This window comes from Natrix helvetica, assembly GCF_964273705.1.
Source record: "Natrix helvetica genome assembly, chromosome: 4".
In the NCBI taxonomy this organism is placed as follows: Eukaryota; Metazoa; Chordata; class Lepidosauria; order Squamata; family Natricidae; genus Natrix; species Natrix helvetica.
The window spans coordinates 2,436,418-2,456,420 of record NC_138550.1 but is presented as its reverse complement, the minus strand read 5'-3'; the positions used below and the strand labels follow the sequence as shown (position 1 = coordinate 2,456,420).

Sequence of the window (20,003 nt, the reverse complement as noted above, 5' to 3'; positions counted from 1 at the left end):
GCAATCAATTTGTGAATCCCGAGCTCAGCAGTTCAATGTGAACGCATTGGTGGAAGGTAAGACAACCTGAAGCAGAAAACAGATTCCAGGTATCGAGGTCCATAGCATGATGACCATTGTGGTCATCAACCTGAATAAATAAGCAACAGCAACTGGAACGATTATAAAGAAGCATCCAGCTGGAAATATTCTTAAGGGAACTTTTTATCAGTTTGCAGAGCTGGAAAGCCAGATATTGCAAACTGAAAGAAGTCAGGAGACTGAAGCATGCCTGCCACATGAAATAAACGATGTGGGTTTATGTTGCAGAGAGATTAAAAACAGAACAGTTCAAAGAGAAATGCCGAAATTACCTGGAATACCCTCCCCATAAGACATTTCGAAAGAAACAATGTCTTGAGAATGCATTTATGCTTAAACTTGAGAAAATCAGGTTTCTCTATTTCCTTAGACACATTTGTATCAGAATCAAACCCCAAAAAAACTTCCTTGAAAATCAACGTACATCTCCATTTTCCTCTCTCTCTCTCTCCTTCTTGCACAACATATATAGTTTCTACAATTATGGGTCTACTTTGTCATGCTCTTTTGATATGCTTAATCTGTAAGTAAATCAAACACTGCACAAGCAATGAACAAGCCTTTTCTGATACTTACAAGAACAACTACGTAACACTGCGAGATACAATTACAGAATCCTAGATGATATTAATGTTTTTAAGACTCTTGCAACATGCTGTTGATTCACCTGAGCCAAACACTTAGCACCTAAGGAGCAAAATTAACAGCAAAAAGACACTGTTTCATTTGTCTTCTTTATTGGGAAAAAATATTACAATCTCCAGCACTCAGTGAGATTGAAGGTGATGCAAAAAACAAGAGCCAGTTGTCAAGCTTCCTCATTTTGATCATAAGACCAGGCGGATGCTGCAAAGGTCATAAGTGAAAAACTGTCGTAAGTCACTTTTTTCAATGCCGTTGTAACTTCGAAGTCACTAAACAAATGGTTGTAAGTCAAGGACTAGCTGTATATTTTATGCTGTAAGCAGCGCAGAGTCACTTCGAAGCAAGATGGGCGGCAAATAAGGTTAATAAAAATAAATATCAACTAGCAGAATCACGACAGAGCCAATGGTCCCTTGTATCAAACCCTAAGAAATGTACAAGGACCAGGAGAACCATGCTTCTTCTCTCCAGATCCCACTGGTCACCTGCAAGAGGAATGTAAACTAATGTAATAAAAAAATAAAACATTCTTTTTGTCTTTTGTTATCTGTCAATTTATTGTTAGATACTTAAAAGAGTTTATATGGGCGGCCTTAAAGTCTTTCAAACAATAAATATATTTGAAAAAAAAATACTATTTGTAAAGGAATAAGTTTAAGTCTTCTGGGCTTTTTAAAAGATTTAGCAGGATCTAGCAAATCGTAAAAGAAGAAACTCTGAGAGGTCCATGAATATGGGCCATTTTGTGATGAAGTCAGCTCAAGGCAGCGTGACAAACAGAAGCAAATAACTTCGATGTTGCTTCACTGCCTGTGACCTAGCCCGTGGCACGATGACTCTACCAGCATGACCAAAGTCCAGGTGAGGAAAGCAGCAAAATTCTTTGAAGTAATCCTTAAAGTACGAATTCTATTGATTTTTGTAGCGTCATTTTTAATGGCTACTAAAATAAAAATCAATTGGAAAAAAAAAACAGCTGAAAAATGCACATAAAAGCTTTGGGGAATTGTCCAGTTAGAGAAAAAGAAAGGACATTCCAAAATGATAAAGTGAAAGACCTATCGCTAAAAAAAAATCTCAATAATGTCTCTAATCAAAAGGACTTTGAGAGGATGTCAGCATTTGTTGTTCAAAGGCAGCCATGCTGGCACTATCATGACGAAACACTACGGTACGCACTGAGTTGGGCAGCCTTCAATCTAGTTAATAAGTAGAATGCTATCAGATGAACATTGAACTATTAAAAAAACCTGGATAAGCCTGCAATCCAAAACTTAACAATAATAGAAATCAGAGCCCCACAAGGAGCATAAACTAGACTGGCACTAATTAGGAGAACTAAGCAGAAACATCCATTTAGAAAGCATTAATGTAGCTATATAATAACTAAACTGAACTATCAAACAGCTTAGTCTCTTGCAGATCAGTATACAAGTTATCTGTGGCAAGTGAAGTCAAATTATTCATTGAGGCAATGCTTTATAGCAATACAGGTAGTCCTTGACTTACCACGGTTCATTTAGTGACTGTTCAGTTACAATGGCGTTGAAAAAAATGACTTATGACCATTTTTCACTTACAAACGTGTACCATTGCAGCATCCCTGTGGTCATGTGATCATAATTTAGATGCTTGATAACTGATTCGTATTTATAACGGTTGCAGTGCCCTGGGGTCATGCGATCACTTTCTGCATCTTCTGACAAGCAAAGTCAATGGGGAAACCAGATTCACTTAACAACCATGTTCATAATTTAACAATTGCAGAGATTCACTTAATAAATGTGGCAAGAAAAGTTGTAAAAAGGGGCAAAACTCACTTAATGACTGTCTTGCTAACAACAGGCATTTTGGGCTCAACTTTGATCATAGGTTGAGGATTATCTGTATAAGCTTTCAATATGGAGCTATTAAAGCCACAGTGTGTTTGTGTGTTTGTTTGAAAACATTCTTCTGTGGCTGCACTTGCAGTATCCAAGACCTCTAAAACACCAGAGCTATCATGCTCATTCAACTCTTCAAGGTGCAACCCAAAGCTCTGAGGAGATCCAGCCTCAAACTGCTTCCTCTGTGGGACATACGTCAATCATTATCCTTCAAGGAAAAGGAGGAATCTCTTGTCAGGATCTCCATCTTTACGATTGCAAAATTCTATAAAGCCCATTAGCAGTTGAGCTCCTTCTCCCAGGGGGGGCTGAACTGACTACAGGAGATATTACAGCTGCCGATATAAAACTTCAATTAGCTTTAGGATGTGCTGATGCCATTAAACTCGAGTAGAATGAGAAAGCTGCTGAGACAATGTCTCTCGATTAACCTAAGTGCAATAATCGGACTATCAGACACCATTCTGTATAACTGGAGCTGACCAAAATTTTACTTCTGGCTGCTTTTTTCCTTGAGGGACTGTACTCCACTTACTTAATTTGCTGGTTCAAACTTGACTGTTTTGAAAATTTTGGAAAAAGTGCAGAGAAGAGCAACTAAGATGATTAAAGGCCTGGAGACTAAGACATACAAAGGTTGCAGGGTTTGGGTTTGGCTAGTCTAGAGAAAGAAGGACTGGGGGACATGATAGCACTGTTCCAATATTTAAGGGGCTGCCACAAAGAACTTATTTTCCAATGCACCAGAAGGCAAGACAAGAAACAATGGATGGAAACTAATCAAAGAGAGAAGCAACCTAGAACTAAGGAGAAATTTCCTGATAGTGAGAACAATCGACCAGTGGAACAACTTGCCTTCAGAAGTTGTGGGTGCTCCAACACTGGAAACTTTTAAGAGACTGGACAGCTACTTGTCAAAAATGGTACATGGCCTCCTGTTTGAGCAGGGGGTTGGACTAGAAGACCTCCAAGGTCTCTTCCAGATCTATTCTGATTCACAATAGAGCCTTCTCTTTCAACCTGGCACCACTAATTTCCTCAAGTAGCCATACAACCTGCAATAGGTGTAGTGAGAAGGAGGTTCACACAACTACGATGCAGTCCACATTTCAACGATGTGTATGGTCTTAGAAATTACACCATAGGAGTCAGGGAGGGGGGAAAAGCAATTAGTCATCCCTCTCATTGCAAGAATGGATAATGATTCAGTGCTACTCTTTGGAACTGTTAGGCAGAAACGCAGCCTTTGGAGGCCCTCTGCACGAAGTCTATCTGAGCTCCTGGGTAAGCAATTTGTGCAATTAAACTTTGGTGTTTATGGCCTTATCTGCCTTGCATTCTTAAGGAATTTGACAGTTCCTGCCATAGATATGTATAATATTATAACAGCAAATTTTATTTTGCATGTGGCAAGGCCTGGGTGGTGGAGTAAACTGCTATTGAAGTAGCCACCAACTTATTATGTTTTAGGAATGAGGTAGAAACCTATAATTTTTCCTACACTTTCTAGAGATTTGGAGGTGCTTTTAGTTCTATTGTTACTTTTAGCGTTTTAATTCATGTTATTACTGTTATAAACCACACACAGCCAGCCACTGAAATAGACATAAAATGTACGCATATATAAGTAGGATTAAATATAGATTAAAATTCTGTATGTAACATGCAGTCTCCTAACTTCTACAATTTTATGTTCAGTTAGATCAGACAATATCTTTTTTTGATCTATTATATATAATTCACTGCTGGTAGAACAATTAGTGGTTGCCTCAGCTAAAGATTGCTTATTTTTATTCCACCAATTCCAGAGTCTCAATTTCTGAAAATAGTTATACTTTCCAAAAATTGTCATATTCATTTCAAAATTCTTAGCCTTTCTTTAACTCCAGCGAAAGCTTCTTATTTTAATATAAAACTGTGAAACTTTGTACTATTCAATTTAATTAAATTTTGTGTGGACTATAAAAACACACTAACTACTCAATAACTGGTTCACAGTATTCAGAACCAGTTCTAATTGGGAAAACCCTAATTTCTTGAAACTCAAGAAAAAATTATGCCACATTACTCCCATAATGGCCGCTGTGTTTATATAGCTCACAGAATAGACAAGCATTGAATTGAATTAAATTACTAAATATTTTTTGGGCCAAATGTGATTAGACACACAAGGAAGTTGTCTCCAGTGCAGAAGTTCTCAATTTATTAGTGTGTATAACATAAATGTGCATGAATAACGTAATTAATGCATTGATTATTTTGATTAAAACATGTTAGATAACTTATGATCATGCTTAGGGTAGAGAGAATGTTCAACTTTGCTATAATATTCTATGGACCAAAATGGCCTTTGTTTTTCTCCAAATCAGTAGGGTTGAAAAGCTGAATATTATGCAATGTCCTTATGCTTCAAGAGAACTTCAGCAGAATACTGAGTGCTCTAGTTAACTAGAGCAGAATACATTTTTAAGAAGTGGCCGTTTGATTGCTTACTCTATTCTCACTTTGAGATTTAAAACCGATAGACAAGAAGGTAATTTGATATGATTCTTCCAAGCTCATATCTTCTTGCTCTTTCATCAAATTAAACCTGTTGACACCTAGTCCTTTAGCTTTTGTGTGTGTGTGTGTGTGTGTGTGTGTAAATACTCTCACAAACATATATATCTACATTCATCTACAGAATTTTCACTTAAAGATCTGACCTTTCAGATTAAAATAAACAGACCCCCCCCCCAAGTACCCCACTCAACGAAAGAGGGTGAGTTTGGTGACAACCCCACCTTAGAATTTTGAGTGGTATCTGTACGTTCTCATTTCCCTCAACAATTAAATTCACCACAAACTGAAACACTACATTGAGTACATATGAATACTTAAACTTTCATTTAATAATTAACCATCATAAATGTGAGTTGTCATGCATCCGAATGTAAATCATGTGGCCCTGAGGATGCTGCTGCAATGATCATAAGTGGGGGGGGGGAGGGTGTTGGTATTTACCTGATACGCCTCTTCTCATAGTGCGGGAGGAGTATCCAGGATGGGTTGACCTTGTCCTCTCTTGATTGGGCTGAGTCAGATAAGCTCTTTTAGCCACGCCTTGGTCACCAGGCTCCACCCAGTTATCAGCGAAGAACTCTATCCGACTCGCTGTGTCATCCACTCTAGGCTTTATTTTAGTTTCAAACCTTTATTTATTTCTTCAACAGAACAGCTCAACCATCAAACATAACGCTCATGCTACATATCAGGGAGGGGCTGGATACTTCTCCCCCACTATGAGAAGAGGCGTATCAGGTAAGTCCCAACGCCCTTTCTCCATAGTGAGGGGAGTAGTATCCAGGATGGGACGTACCAAAGCTTACACGTCCCTAGGGAGGGTTACCCATGTTAAGAGCTGGCACAAACCTTATGCCTGGTGAGGCGTCACCTCCGCCCTATGCACAGCCTGCAACACCCTACACCCAAATGAAGCCTCTGCAGAGGCAAAGGAGTCCAGTTTGTAGTTCCTCACAAATGGTGAGGGGGAAGACCACGTAGCTGCCCTACAGATCTCTGTCAATGAGGCCAGGGTGGCCCAGGCCGTTAAGGTGGCTGCGCTTCGTGTGGAATGCGCTGTAATAGAGCTTGGTGTTTGCAGACCCCGTGCTTGGTAGGCGGTAACAATACAGGCTCGTAACCACCTGCCTTATGGTGGTGGATGTCACCTTGTTCCCCAGGGATCCCAGCTGGAAAGAGACAAACAGGGCTTCAGACTTCCTGTTCGGCCGGGTTCTTCTGAGGTAAATCCTCAGAGCCCTCCTTACGTCTAGGGTGTGCCACTTCCTCTTTAACGGGTGAGAGGGGTCCAGGCAATATCAATTCCTGCGAGCGATGGAAGCAGGAGCACCCCTTAGGGATGAAGGAGGGGTCCAACCTTAGTACCACCCTGTCTTGGTGGAACACGCAGACATCCTCCCTGGCCAACAGAGCCTGTAGTTCCGATATCCGCCTGGCTGAGGTGATGGCCATCAGAAAGGAGTCAAAAACTTAAGAGACACAGTTCGCAAGGGTTCGAAAGGAGGGCCTGTCAGAGCGTCCAACACCTTATGCAAATCCCAGGAGGGATACCTGTGTACTGTGGGTGGCTTAAGATTGGATGCCCCCTTGAGGAATCACCTGACCATGGGGTGGTGAGTCAAGGTCTGAGACCTACCGCACAGAAGTACCGATGAGATGGCCAAGATTTGTCTCCTAATCGTGTTCGGAGATAACCCTCTGTCCAGGCCTGCCTGAAGGAAGTCCAGAATCTGCGGGATCATAGCTCGAACCGGATCGTGGCCCCTGGAGCTGCACCATGTTGAAAAGGCATGCCATGTAGCGCCGTAAATGTGCTCCGTGGAAGGTCTGTGAGCCGCCTGAATAGTCTGTATCACCCTGGGAGAGAAGTGGCCTTCCCTCTGGATGCTCCACTCAAGCGCCAAGCGGTCAACTGAAGCCACTGAGGATCTGGGGGCTCCAGCGATCCCTGGCTGAGGGAGATCTTCTCCTGGGGGATCCTCCAGGGCCTGTCCACTGAGAGAGATTGGAGATCGGCAAACCAAGGCCTCCGGGGCCAGTGTGGGGCAATCACCACCACCTCCGCCCCCTCCCGCAGGATTTTCTGTATGACCTTGGGAATCAGGGGTAATGGTGGATAGACATAGAGGAGGCCCCGGGGCCATGGGCATCGGAGAGCGTCCACCTCCTCCGCCCCGTGTCTGATACCTGGAATAAAACCTCGGGAGCTGGGCGTCCGAAGTGCCTTGCCACTTCCTTGAATATTGCCGGCTGCAGCCTCCACTCTGAATTGTTCACCTCGGTCTGGCTGGCCAGTCGGCTCTGATGTTGTCCACCCCCACTATATATTCCGCAGTCAATGACAGAGAAGGTTCCTTTCGGCCCACTGCCACAGTTGCTTGGCCTCCTTCATGAAGGCCTTCAATCTGGTCCCCCCGTCTGTTTATATGAGCTTTGATGGTGATGTTGTCTGTGAGGACTAAGATGTGTCTGCCCCTGACAAGGTGACAAAACTGAAGGAGGGCCCGGCAGACCGCCCTGAGCTCCAACCAGTTTATGTTGTGAGTCAGTTCCGCATGGTTCCATTGTCCTTGCGGCATCTGAGCCCGCAGATCGGCGCCCCATCCGAACAGGCTTGCGTCCATTGTTACCATAACCCTGTCTGGCTGCTGGGCGCTGCCATCTTGGATCACGTGGTTCCAAAATGGCCACCAGCTCCAAATTCAAAAAGTTCCTCTCCCTGGGAACATGTGGAAGAGGCTTGTGCCTTTGGGGCTGCCACGCGGTTTCCGCTGCCGCTGGAGAGCTCCCTCTCTTGCTTCCTCCGCTCTTTTCCGAGCTTTGCCAGCTCCTGCGGGCCGCTATCTCTCCCTGGCACTTGCAGGCAGGCGCGGGCACTCCACTGTGCTTAAAAACACCACGGTTCGCCACTCGACCCCCGGGGGAGGGGAACGGCGGAACACTCCGGTGCCAGCTGAGCCTCTACTATGTGACTGACTTCCCGGGCTTTCCAGGGGAGCATCCCCTCGCCACTCAGGCAGGGAAGCAGCGAATGCAATCAAGTAAACAGTGAGTTCAATCCTTTATTTAAAATTTTCAAGGAGCTTGGGATGATCACAGCCACCCATTGAGGGGCTGAGTCAATAACTGGGTGGTACCTGGTGACCAGGGCGTGGCCCAAAGAGCTTAACTGACTCAGCCCAATCAATGAGAGGACAAGGTCAACCCATCCTGGATACTCCTCCCCTCACTATGGAGGAAGCCATAAGTCATTTTTTTCAATGCCATTGTAAGTTTGAATGGTCACTAAGAGAAATGTTGTCAGTCAAGGACTACCTGTATACCAAAGGTCATCTAAAGTGTCAATAAAACTGTCTTACCCCAAAAAGGGAATGGACTCATTCAATTGCCTCAGAGAACAGGACCACAACCACTGCAAGGAGATCTTGGCTAAAAATTAGGAGAAACTTACTGGTGACACTGGAACAGTTCGTGTTTTATAAACCAAAACATCATGAAATGCTGAAGTTTTACCCAGCATTACCAGTCTGGCACCATTCAGAAGCCTAGACTGGATAACCTCCATCTTCCCTTCCAGCTTTGTATGTAGAGACAATGACAATTCTGGGGACTGTGAGTGTGAACCGTATCTAGTTTTAGACCATCTTCACTGATCTGATTTCTTCTGGAAGGCTCTGTAATTTTTCTGCCATGCTGGCCAATACATCCGGAGGGCATTAGGCTAGGCAAGGCTACAATAGTTTACTCTTCTGCTGCTTCCAGATTCCATCTCAAACACAAAGTTGAACTGCTTAATTATAAATCTTCAGTGGTGCAAACAAAATGGGCACGGGAAAAACTCTGAAATATTTAGCAGCTACAAAGTACAGCAAAGGGATGCTTTGGCCTCATGGCCACTACGCATGCTAAGCTGAATTACGCTAGTGGTGAAATCAGATCTGGATTTCAGAGACCTCAATTTCTTGTTGCAGAACCTTAAGAACTCGCAACATTTTAAATCCACAAAATGATTGTATGAAATAAACTTCATTCTATATTTATAGAAATAGCCATGCCCCCAAATAAATGCAAACTTTTCCAATGAAGTCTAAAGAATCTTCGCAAAATCATAGTTGAAGAACTCAGTCAGTCCAGGCAAGTCCAAAAAGGGCTATAAGGGTCAAACAAACTCACACTACGATTTGGAATAGCATACCAAAGACCTATAAGAACCTATGGTATTTGGTTTTCAAACATATATAATTTACAGCTATTGTTGTAAGAGCAAAATGAAAGACCAGGAGAACAAGGATTAAAGGAAGTTACAATGAATTATTTAATTCAGACAGAACTTCCCTTAAGAATTATGGTGGTTGAAAGACTGGAAGCAGATCTGACTAAAAGCCACATTATTATTATTATTATTATTATTATTATTATTATTATTATTATTATTATTATTATTATTATTATTATTATTATCAGAAGTGTATCACAGCAGCCAGTTGTTTCGCCGGATTTGGCATTGATTACTAGTCGGGCCCCACCCAGGGGCCTAGGACGTCGTAACGTATTTTCGTAATATCCGTGCAGATCCAAGCAGTGCAGCCTTTTGCATTTGACTGATGGTGATTTTGTCAATTTTTAACTGTTTTAAATGTAATTCCAGTGCTTTTGGAATAGCACCCAGTGTGCCGATTACCACTGGAATTACCACTGCTGGTTTGTGCCATAATCGTTGAATTTCAATTTTTAAGTCCTGGTATTTTGCGATTTTTTCATATTCCTTCTCGGCGACCCTGCTATCACCTGGTATTGCGATGTCTATGATTGTAACCTTATTTTTCTCAACCAGTGTGACGTCTGGTGTATTATGCGCCAGTATTTTATCCGTTTGTATGCGAAAATCCCACAAGATCTTGACCATCTGACTCTCGATGACTTTTTCAGGCTTATGTTCCCACCAGTTTGTTGCTGTTTTAATATTATAATTTTTGCACAAATTCCAGTGGATCATTTGTGCCACTGAATTGTGCCGCATTTTATAGTCAGTCTGCGCGATTTTTTTACAGCAGCTGAGTATGTGGTCAACAGTTTCATCAACTTCTTTGCAGAGTCTGCATTTGGCATCATCAGAGGATTTTTCGATTTTGGCCTTAATGGCATTTGTTCGGATAGCTTGTTCTTGCGCAGCCAGGATTAGTGACTCTGTTTCTTTCTTTAATGTACCTGTTGTTAACCATAACCAAGTTTTTTTACTGTCCACTTTATCTTTTATTTTTTCCAGAAATTGACCATGTAATGCTTTGTTCTGCCAACTCTCCATTCTTGATTTTATCACATCTTTTCTGTATTCTTGTTTCGTCTGTTGGGCCTTCAATAGATTTTTGTTCTTTACTTCGATTAATAGATGTTCTTGACTTTCTTTTAAATAATCAGCCAGTGCATGTTTTTCTTCTTCAACTATTTGCTTCACTTGTAATAATCCTCTGCCACCTGATTTTCGGGGCAGGTATAGTCTATCAGTGTCACCACGTGGATGTAAACTGTAGTGCATTGTCATTAGTTTTCTGGTTTTTCGGTCCAAAATGTCCAAATCAGTTTGTGTCCAGTTAACTATACCAGCTGTGTATCTTATAACTGGTATTGCCCAGGTATTTATGGCCTTGATTGTATTTCCACCATTTAATTTGGATTTCAAAATTTTCCTAACTCTGTTGGTGTACTCTCTCCTGACAATAGTTTTTACTTCTCCATGTTTGATGTTATCCAACTGCAAAATGCCTAAGTATTTGTAGGCTTCATTTTCATTGCATTTAATTAGTTGGCCATTGGGCATTTCAATTCCCTCACATGTAGTGATTTTGCCCCTTTTTATGGATACAGTGGCGCATTTTTCCATGCCAAACTGCATTGAAATATCGGTGCTGAATTATTATTATTATTATTATTATTATTATTATTATTATTATTATTATTATTATTATTATTATTTGTATAGATCAGTTGCCATTTCCATTTCTAAATAGAATATATTTTTAAGCATACATAAAAATAGAATCACTGCAGACTATCGAATCTCCGGTAGCACCCATGTAAATCAATATTTACTCTTGTTAAAACTGGGGACCTGAACTTAAATGAAGAATCAGCAAGCATTAACAATTAACAGGAAGATTTATGCTGCCAGAATAAAAAGAGAGACCTGAAGTGCCGTATTAAAGTAATTTCCTATAAGTTGTCAACTACTTCTAAAAACTCCAAATGTACCAACCACTGCAACTGCAACACTCCATGCTATTAAACCTAGCAGTAAGACAGGCTGATTTTTTTCCAGCAAATATATTCAAAGTATATGCCTCAGGATCTTTCAATTTAGGTTGTATATTGTTTTCTCTCTACTCTGTTCATCTTTCTCTGAAGTAACAATTATAATTGTCTCTAGAGAAAAACACTGCTCTTTATAGTGCTGCCAGTGTGCTTCATAACTCTTGCAACAGTACTTTATAGAAAATATCCTGAGGGACAGTTATCATGGCTAATAGCTATATAAATCAAGTTTGAAAACCTGAACAATATGAGTCCAAATACTAACTGATGGATGTAAGGGAGGGGAGGACCCTTGGCTGACATCCTGTTCTCAGCTTCTCAGGTACAGACATTAGACTTGAATTCCCCAACTTTCCTCCAAGAAAGCATATTATTGTCATCTTTTTTTCCCCCTGAAAAAGAGCCCCTGGGAAATGAGGCTAAAAAAGTCATTGTCTGAAGTCCATCTAAGTAGCATTTAGTTTCTCAAGCACACAAACTCTCTCTATATATACAAAATGGAACCATTAAGTCAACCCTAATCAGGTGACTTCCAAGACCATCAAGAAAACCACCAAGTACTGTATCCATTGTCCTGGAAAGGTGAAAGAAAAATCTTAAAATGTAGATCCTGTGCAAATGCCTATGTAAGGGCTTTGATCTCTGTGTACTGCAGTGAAGAAATCTCTATTTGTAGCTTCATTCATCTCTGCAATAATGAAACAATTATTGCGGAGTCATATCCATAAGTCTTTGCTAAGTAAGACAATTCCTGAATGAAGAATCTTTAGAAACTATTTAAAGCTAGACAATAAAGGGATTTTTTTTTAACAGATCACCAAGGAAATGAATAATATTATGGTTTTCATTATTTCATTTGTAGTCTACTTTTCATCACAAAAGATCATTAGTAGCCTACAAGAAGTCTATAAATAAAAGTTTGTGAGCTAGAGTCTAGACCAAGGGTCTCCAACCTTAGCAACTTTAAGCCTGGAGAACTTCAACTCCCAGAATTCCCTGGCCGGACTTTAAGTCCTCCAGGCTTAAAGTTGCCACGTTTGGAGACCTCTGGTCTAGAGAACACTTCTTCTAAAGACAGGAAGCTCATTGGATGAACTTCAGGTAATGACTTTTTTTAGCTTCACTTCCCTGGGGCTTTTGTTTTTCAGGGGGGGGGAGATTACACACAGTGTGCTTTCTTGGAGAAAATTTGGAGAATTCAAGCACAAATTAAACCAGTAACATATTCATAAACAATACTGCACATATACAGCTCAACATTTACAGAAACCTGCCATGGTCTGGAGTAGATATAAGTGATAGGAAAATTAAAATAAGAAACATGCACAATTCAATTTCCATTCACTTCAGAAAATATGGGTTTCACGTGGAAATAATACTGTTTAATCTATCATAAAGATGCCTTAAATTTTATTTAGATCTGTGGTCTGTTTGCCACCAACATATTTGCTGTATCATATAAGCAATGGCATGAAACAATATATCAGACAATAAATCCATTATTCCTAACTGATGGAAAATTATGATTCCTGAGTCAAATGGCAATCACTGGAAGTATTTACATTATGACTTGCCTTACGTGTGAGATTGGCAGCATATAAACTTAATAAACATATGAAGGTATTTTAAACAGATTCACCTTAGCATTTTTACTGATTCCATTCATATACCACCAGAATCATAAACACACCTTGCATATCAATGTAGCCGTTCATGATCTCAAGATATTAGTCTCCGTTGGTTAGTTAGTATTTTTTTAAACTAGAAAGGTTAGGGAGAAATCATTCCATAAACAGATATTTTATGATTAAGTGGTTCTTCCCCCCCTGCAAAATAATGAAAGCAATAAGGAATTCCAGATTTTGATGGTGATGGAAGAATGGGAAAGTAGAGAAGATACAAGAAATATCCTATAGTAAACATTTAGACTATTATTACTACTTGAAGTGTTTTGTTTCTAAGACTCAATGCCTGCCTTTAAAGCAAACTGTCAACGTTTCATCTCACTCTGCATCCTATTGAACCATCAAAACAGAGTATGAATCAGCAGTATTATTTTACTTTGTAGCTATGTAAAATATTCTGTAATCATTTTTAGAAGCATGACATTAATAGAAATGTTCATTTTCGAAGAGTGAAGGCAATTACATTCGAGCAGACCTGTTACAATGCTTTACCACAAAGACAATTCCAATCATAGTTGAGAAAATCTATGGTACCTTTTCTTTCTTAATGAATCCTATCACTCTTCCACTGAAGGAACTGGGCCAAATCAGACAAACAGTAAATTACAGCCCTGACCAAAATAATATTTTAAAAGTCTCAGTCCTTAACAAATTTGGTGATCTTTCAAAATATGTATATAAAAGCCCTTTCTAGTTTCCAACCCAATCAACACTATCAGGCACAGGTGCACCATCACATGCTAATCGTTTGTTCCTTATTCTTTTATCAAATTGAAAATCTCAGCATAGAACTGAGGGTTGAGTATGTATTTATCCTAAAAGAACACTTTCATTTTTGCTACGGTGGGGATTCAAGCTAAATTCTTATGGTGAATTTAAAACTACTAAATTATCCCAGATTAAATTCAGCAAAAGGTTTCAAAGTTTGAGTGAGGATTTAGCTCTTCCCTGCAAAAGAATAAATTACAGAAAATCTTAAAATGCAGTTAATGGGGAAAACTAAGACTCTATGGCCATGATAGTGAATCGGTGGCACGCAGTGGCCCCTCTGTGGACACATGTGCCATCGCCAGCTGCTCTTCTGGTTTCTGGTATGCACATGTGCACTGGTCAGCTTATTTTTGTGCGTGCCAGAGAGCCAGAAACCCAAAGACCAGCTGGCTGTCACTCATGTGTGTACCAGAAACCGAAAGACCAAGTGGCTGGCGCACGCATGCACACTGGCCAGCTGGTCTTCGAGTTTCCGGGGTTCTGGCATGCACACAAGTTTCGGTTTGGGCACTCGGTGCCATCACTGCTCTGTGGAGCTTTGCAAAGTCATGTCCGACCCATCGCGACCCCATGGACCATGTTCCTCCAGGCCTTCCTGTCCTCTACCATCCTCTGGAATCCATTTAAGCTCACACCTACTGCTTCATTACTCCATCCAGCCACCTCCTTCTCTGCCGTCCCCTTCTTCTTCTGCCCTCAATCTTTCCCGGCATGAGGCTCTTCTAATGGAGCTAGTCAACAGATTTTTTTAAAAAATCTATTAGAAAAATGTAGCATTCCCAGATCCAGGAAACAATAAAATTCATCCCAAAGTCAGAAATAGCTAGAATTTCTGAAGCTCAGGCTTTCCAAATTAGCAACTGAACTATGACAGGGAAAAGGCAGCCAAAGAAAATGACAGTGTTGCTTTCCATCTTTTGTGTTAGCTTCCAGTCTGATGCCGGATGCACCAATAGAGAAAACCAAGACAGGCTCAGACATAACACAATACCAAAATCCCATTGCTTCAGCTTGGTTTACCGAATCAACCCAGGCAACTAGATGTGCAATTAGCATGCTAAGCTGGATTCACAAAACACTCTTTGCCAACAGCCATGTTTTGGCTTATTATGCAGCGGACAAGCCTCAGAATTGGAAATAAACACATCCATTGAGAAAGGGGCCCCGACACCCTGATCTGGATTAAAATCAGGGGGTGTTTTTCCCCCCTCCCCATCCAAAGAATGATGGGACAGCAGCAGGGAATGCCAGGCCATCCAGCGAGCCTTTGAATACAAACATATATAAAAATATAACGAATGTGAATGAATTACAGACGTTTTCCAGGTGGGTTTTTCTCTCCTGGGTTTTTAGGAGGAAAAAGTGATCCAGTGAAAGCAAAGGTGATTTAATACAGAGGGAAGAAGAGGATTTTTTTTTTTAGGATGGGAGAAGGAGGAAGATGAGATCAGGACCCTTCCTCTCCCCCCAATTAATCATTCTAATAAATAATAATAAGCTTATTTCCTCCAACGTTACCTTAACAGTTCCTAGGTCCTTGGTTAGGACTCGAGCTGTTGAGCTACCAACCAGCCCCAAAGGCTGTGAATCTCACCAAAGATTAACCAAATAATATTAATAAATAATAATAATAACAACAATTTAAAAAAGGCTCCTTTTGGCCCCACCCGGGCATCTGATTTTCCTTCCTGCCCCTCGTTTGTCAGAGGAAGAAATCAGAGCGCAACCAGGAGGAAGAGGAGAGAAGTAGATGGTGAAGGTGAAGATAAAGATGATAATAATAATAATAATAATGATGACGACGACGATGTTAATAAAAAGATCGAAGTCTCCTTGCCGAAGCTGGATGAAAGCCAGAGCCGAAGCGAGGCGGCCCCGGAGCAGCCCCCGCGCTCTTTCCCTTCAGCCCCCCCCCCCGCATCCCCTTCACCCACCGCCACCTTTCCCGCGCGGGGGCTCATGGGAGTTGTAGTCTCCGGGCTGAGGCCATCGCCGTCCCAAGGCCCGATTGGGGCGCTGGGCCGGCCCGCCACTCACCGCTTTGCTCGCCGAGGAAGACCAGCTTGAATTTCCGCAGCGGGTTGCCGAAATCCCCGCCCGCCGACATGATGGGGATGATGGTAATACACCGCTGCCGGAGGAAGAGGAGGAGGAGAAGAGAAGGAGCCGCCGCCGCCGGGTCTCCCCGGCTGACTCTCGGGTGGGGGGGGGGAGAAGAGGAGGAGGAGGAGGAGGACGGGCAGCGCCGCCTCAGGCCTTCTCCTCAGGCGGCTGAGGAGAGTTAGGCCTTTCCCCTCACGGACCCGGCCCGACGCGCGGAGAGGGGGAGGGAGGAGCGGCCGGTGATCGGGAGACGGCGGGAGCTCCTCTGGGCGAGACTGAGGGAAGCGGGATCCGAGCCCAGCCTCGGCCACGACACCAGCTCGCGGGCGCCGCTGAGGCAATGCCGGCTCCGCCCGCCGTCCGCCTCTCCTCAGGCAAGGCCCCGCCTCCCAGTCGGACCGCTCCGCCCGCCCTCCCGTTGCCCAATCAGGAAGGGGAATAAACCTCCTTGCCTCGCGCGGATTGGAGGGACGAGGGAAAGGGGTGGGTCCCGGGCGGCACGAGCGCCCGTCGGTCACCCGCTTGGCTCCAACCGTCGGGAGGAGCAGGAGGGTGACGCCAACAGGAGTAGTGCGCAGGCGCCAAAAAGCGGTGGTGTGTGTGGAGAGAGACAGAGACAGGCTTTTAGAAAAGAGAAGAGGGCGTGGTTTTGCGAGGTCTTGACGTCGCGTACCTGCGCGTCACACGGGCGGTAAGCATTGGTCGAAATGCCCCCGGGGAGGCGGGTTTTGTGAAAATCGTTATTCGTTCCCATGGTTACTCGCACCTCCTCCCCCTGCTCGGGTCTCAGGGACATTCTTAATGGGGAAGGCTTCTGCAACGTGGCGCCCCCGACTATTATTGTTTATAATAAATTTATATTCCGCCCGTCTCACTTTACACTAGGCAGCATTATAGCTTTCATTAATCCTCACCCTGACACGAAGGGAGTTGCAGTCCAAGAGTTATGAACTGCACCTTGGCTGAAGAAAGCAGAAAAATTGAGATATGTTATATTATATTATATTACAGTACAGTATAATATATTACATTATATTGCTATATTATAGTATATTATAATATATTATATTGCTATATTATAGTGTATTACATTACATTGCTATATTATAGTACATTACATTGCTATATTATATTAGAGTATATTACTATATTATTTATTCTATTATTCTATATTATGCTACATTATACCATAAGGTAAAGGTAAAGGTTCCCCTCGCACATGTGTGCTAGTCGTTCCTGACTCTAGGGGGCGCTGCTCATCTTTTCAAAGCCAAAGAGCCAGCGCTGTCCAAAGACATCTCCGTGGTCATGTGGCCGGCATGACTCAATGCCGAAGGCTCACGGAACGCTGTTCCCTTCCCACCAAAGGTGGTTCCTATTTTTCTACTTGCATTTTTTCCGTGCTTTCGAACTGCTAGGTTGGCAGAAGCTGGGACAAGTCACGGGAGCCCACTCCATCAACCATAGGGGGCAGGGGGGAGGCTTCAGGGAGGCCTACTAGGCCCAAAATGGGGCATAGGGGGGAGGTTGCATGCATGTTCAGGGGGGCAGGGCACATTGCATTATGGGTGTGGGCACACACATACACATGTACGCTTTTGGGGCACACATGGACAAAAAGGCTAGCCATCACTGGTTTTGGATCTCCTGCTCGAGAAAGTGGGATTGGACTAGAAGGCCTCTAAGGTGCCTTCCAACTCTGTTATTCTATGTTCTGTGTCGGAGGTTACGATAACCACAAAGCTGCTGCGAAATGGCTTCATTGTCCAAGAAACGGGGCCAACCTCGAATGGTCTTCAAAAGAAAGGCATCAAAATCAGTAAGGTTTTGTTTTTAAATTCATGGCACAGGTCGTCGGCGTCTCCTCCCAACAAATGAGGAGAAAGCGGGCTCGTGAATGCCGGCCTCGCGGGGAGAGCGCTTTTGCAATGGCCTTTTCTCGCTGGAACCCACGGATAAATGATCGAGAAATGAATGACGGCTGCCCAACTCCACCTCGGCGCACAACCCTCCCGGCGAGTTGCTGTACGATTCCCACGCCTTTCAATCAAGTTTGCTGCAGAACAAAACTCCCCAGTGGATTGAGCCCATTAGCAGAACTCATGGGTTGCTAAGCACCTGCCTCCGAGAACATCAAATCGTCGTTACCTTGAAGGCCGCACATTGTTATATGATCTTTTCTTTCTTTCTTTCCCCGAGCTCTGGTAAACGGATGGCACAATCTAATTCTATTCATAACACAAGCAGCTTCCTCCGTGATTCATCTTAGTATTTCAAGAGGGGGCCCCAGCGGAGACCTGCCAATCAAACCTTACGACACGCAGCATGACGGTTGAAGTCTCCGGAGATTTCAATTCTAGTTCCACCTGGCCATAATATCTTATCTACCCCAACCACACTGGTCTCTTGTTTCCTTGTCACTAAAGCATCCTCTGTCCTCTTGGAATTTCCTTTCTCTGGAATTTCTAGTGGCAATGAGAGAAAAGCGTCGTATTTCAAAGAATTTAATGACATTTTGATTTTTTGGGGTTTATCAGACTTTTTTTTAATCCCATCTTCGTGGCATTATAAATAGCTCAAGGCAGCAAACATATTTAATGCTCCTTTGTCATCCTATTTTCCACACAACAACAAACCCTGTGTGTTGAGTTGAGAGAGAGGGACTGGCCCAAAGTCACCCAGTCAGTTTTCATAGCTAAGGCAGGACTAGAACTCACCATCTTCTGGTGATTGGCCCAAAGTCTCTAGGACCTGTTAGAACATGCTGAATTTCACCCCTGATTAGATAAATGGAAGCTAAAACATACGGTGAACGGTTGCAGGAACTGGGCATGTCTAGTCTAGTGAAGAGAAGGATCAGGGGAGACAGGAGAACAGTTTTCCAGTATTTGAGAGGCTGGCACAGAGAGGAGGGGGTCAATCTATTTTCCAAGGTACCTGAAGGCCAGACAAGGAATAATGGATGGAAACTGATCAGGGAGGGATTCAAACTAGAAATAAGGCGAAATTTTCTGACAATGAAAACAATCCACCCATGGAACAGAAGTTGCCTTTGGAAGTTGGAGCTTCATCCCTGGAAGCTTTCAAGAAGAGACTGGACTGCCATCTGTCAGAAAGGGTGTAGTAAAGTTGACATAGTTGCACACCACTATAATTAACCCATGGCTAACCAAACCATAGTTTCCTCAGCTAATTTCATTTTGTGGCTGACTGAATCATAAGCCAGTAACACTGGTTGTGTCTGACATCTCGGGGGCTGGATCCCTCCTCCTCCAAGCAGAACTTTGCCTTCATTCAAACCCTGATGTTGCTTTCAGAAGAGATATTACAGGAAGGGTTATTTTTTTCCATTCAGGTGTCTAAAATTCAGGAGCCTGCCTGATCAACACAGGTTCTGCATTCACACTCCCACCATTAGTTATTTAGAACAGGGGTCTCCAACCTTAGTGACTTTAAGACTTGTGGACTTCAACTCCCGGAGTCCCTCAGAATATTGGGAGTTGAAGTCCACAAGTCTTAAAGTTGGCAAGGTTGTGTTGGAAGAAATGTCCTTCTGGGTTCAGCTCCAAGTGGAGACAAAGACACTGGAAACATGGAGGATGCTTGGAAAGATGGTTTAATGGTGGACAAGATCACATGGTTTGAGGTTCTGGGGAAAAAGGTGATCACATGCTTCAAGATGTTGGGCGAAGAAGAAAAAGAAAAAGTTTGCTAGGAGTTCCTGAGTTTTTTATACTCTCTGTTCGGCTCCACCTCTCTGTTTCCTGTTCCTGTGTAAGAAATGTATTCTGGTTGGTTGTCAGAGTCCCAGGGGTGGGGAGGTCTTAGCTAACTTTGTAGGTTGTGCATCTTTTGAGTCCCAAGCTTGATTGAGTTCTATAAATGCCATGTGGTGAGTTTCTGTTGCAGGCTAATCCTACCTTTGTTATGTAGAATAGACAGGCATTTCCATTTCCCATTG

General features: G+C 42.8%; 1 protein-coding gene across 2 annotated transcripts in view; it reads right to left on the bottom strand.

The window, feature by feature from the left end:
• RAB6A (RAB6A, member RAS oncogene family) overlaps positions 1–16,411 on the bottom strand; it is a 54,516-nt gene extending 38,105 nt beyond the window's left edge. Inside the window, exon 1 of one of the 2 annotated variants that reach the window (XM_081952903.1) lies at positions 15,977–16,411. In XM_081952903.1, the coding sequence (XP_081809029.1) occupies positions 15,977–16,046 (70 nt within the window). In that variant the 5' untranslated portion in view covers positions 16,047–16,411. The remainder of the gene's footprint in view (positions 1–15,976) is intronic. The other variant, XM_081952902.1, reaches the window with a different exon arrangement.
• Between the last annotated feature and the right edge of the window lie 3,592 nt (positions 16,412–20,003).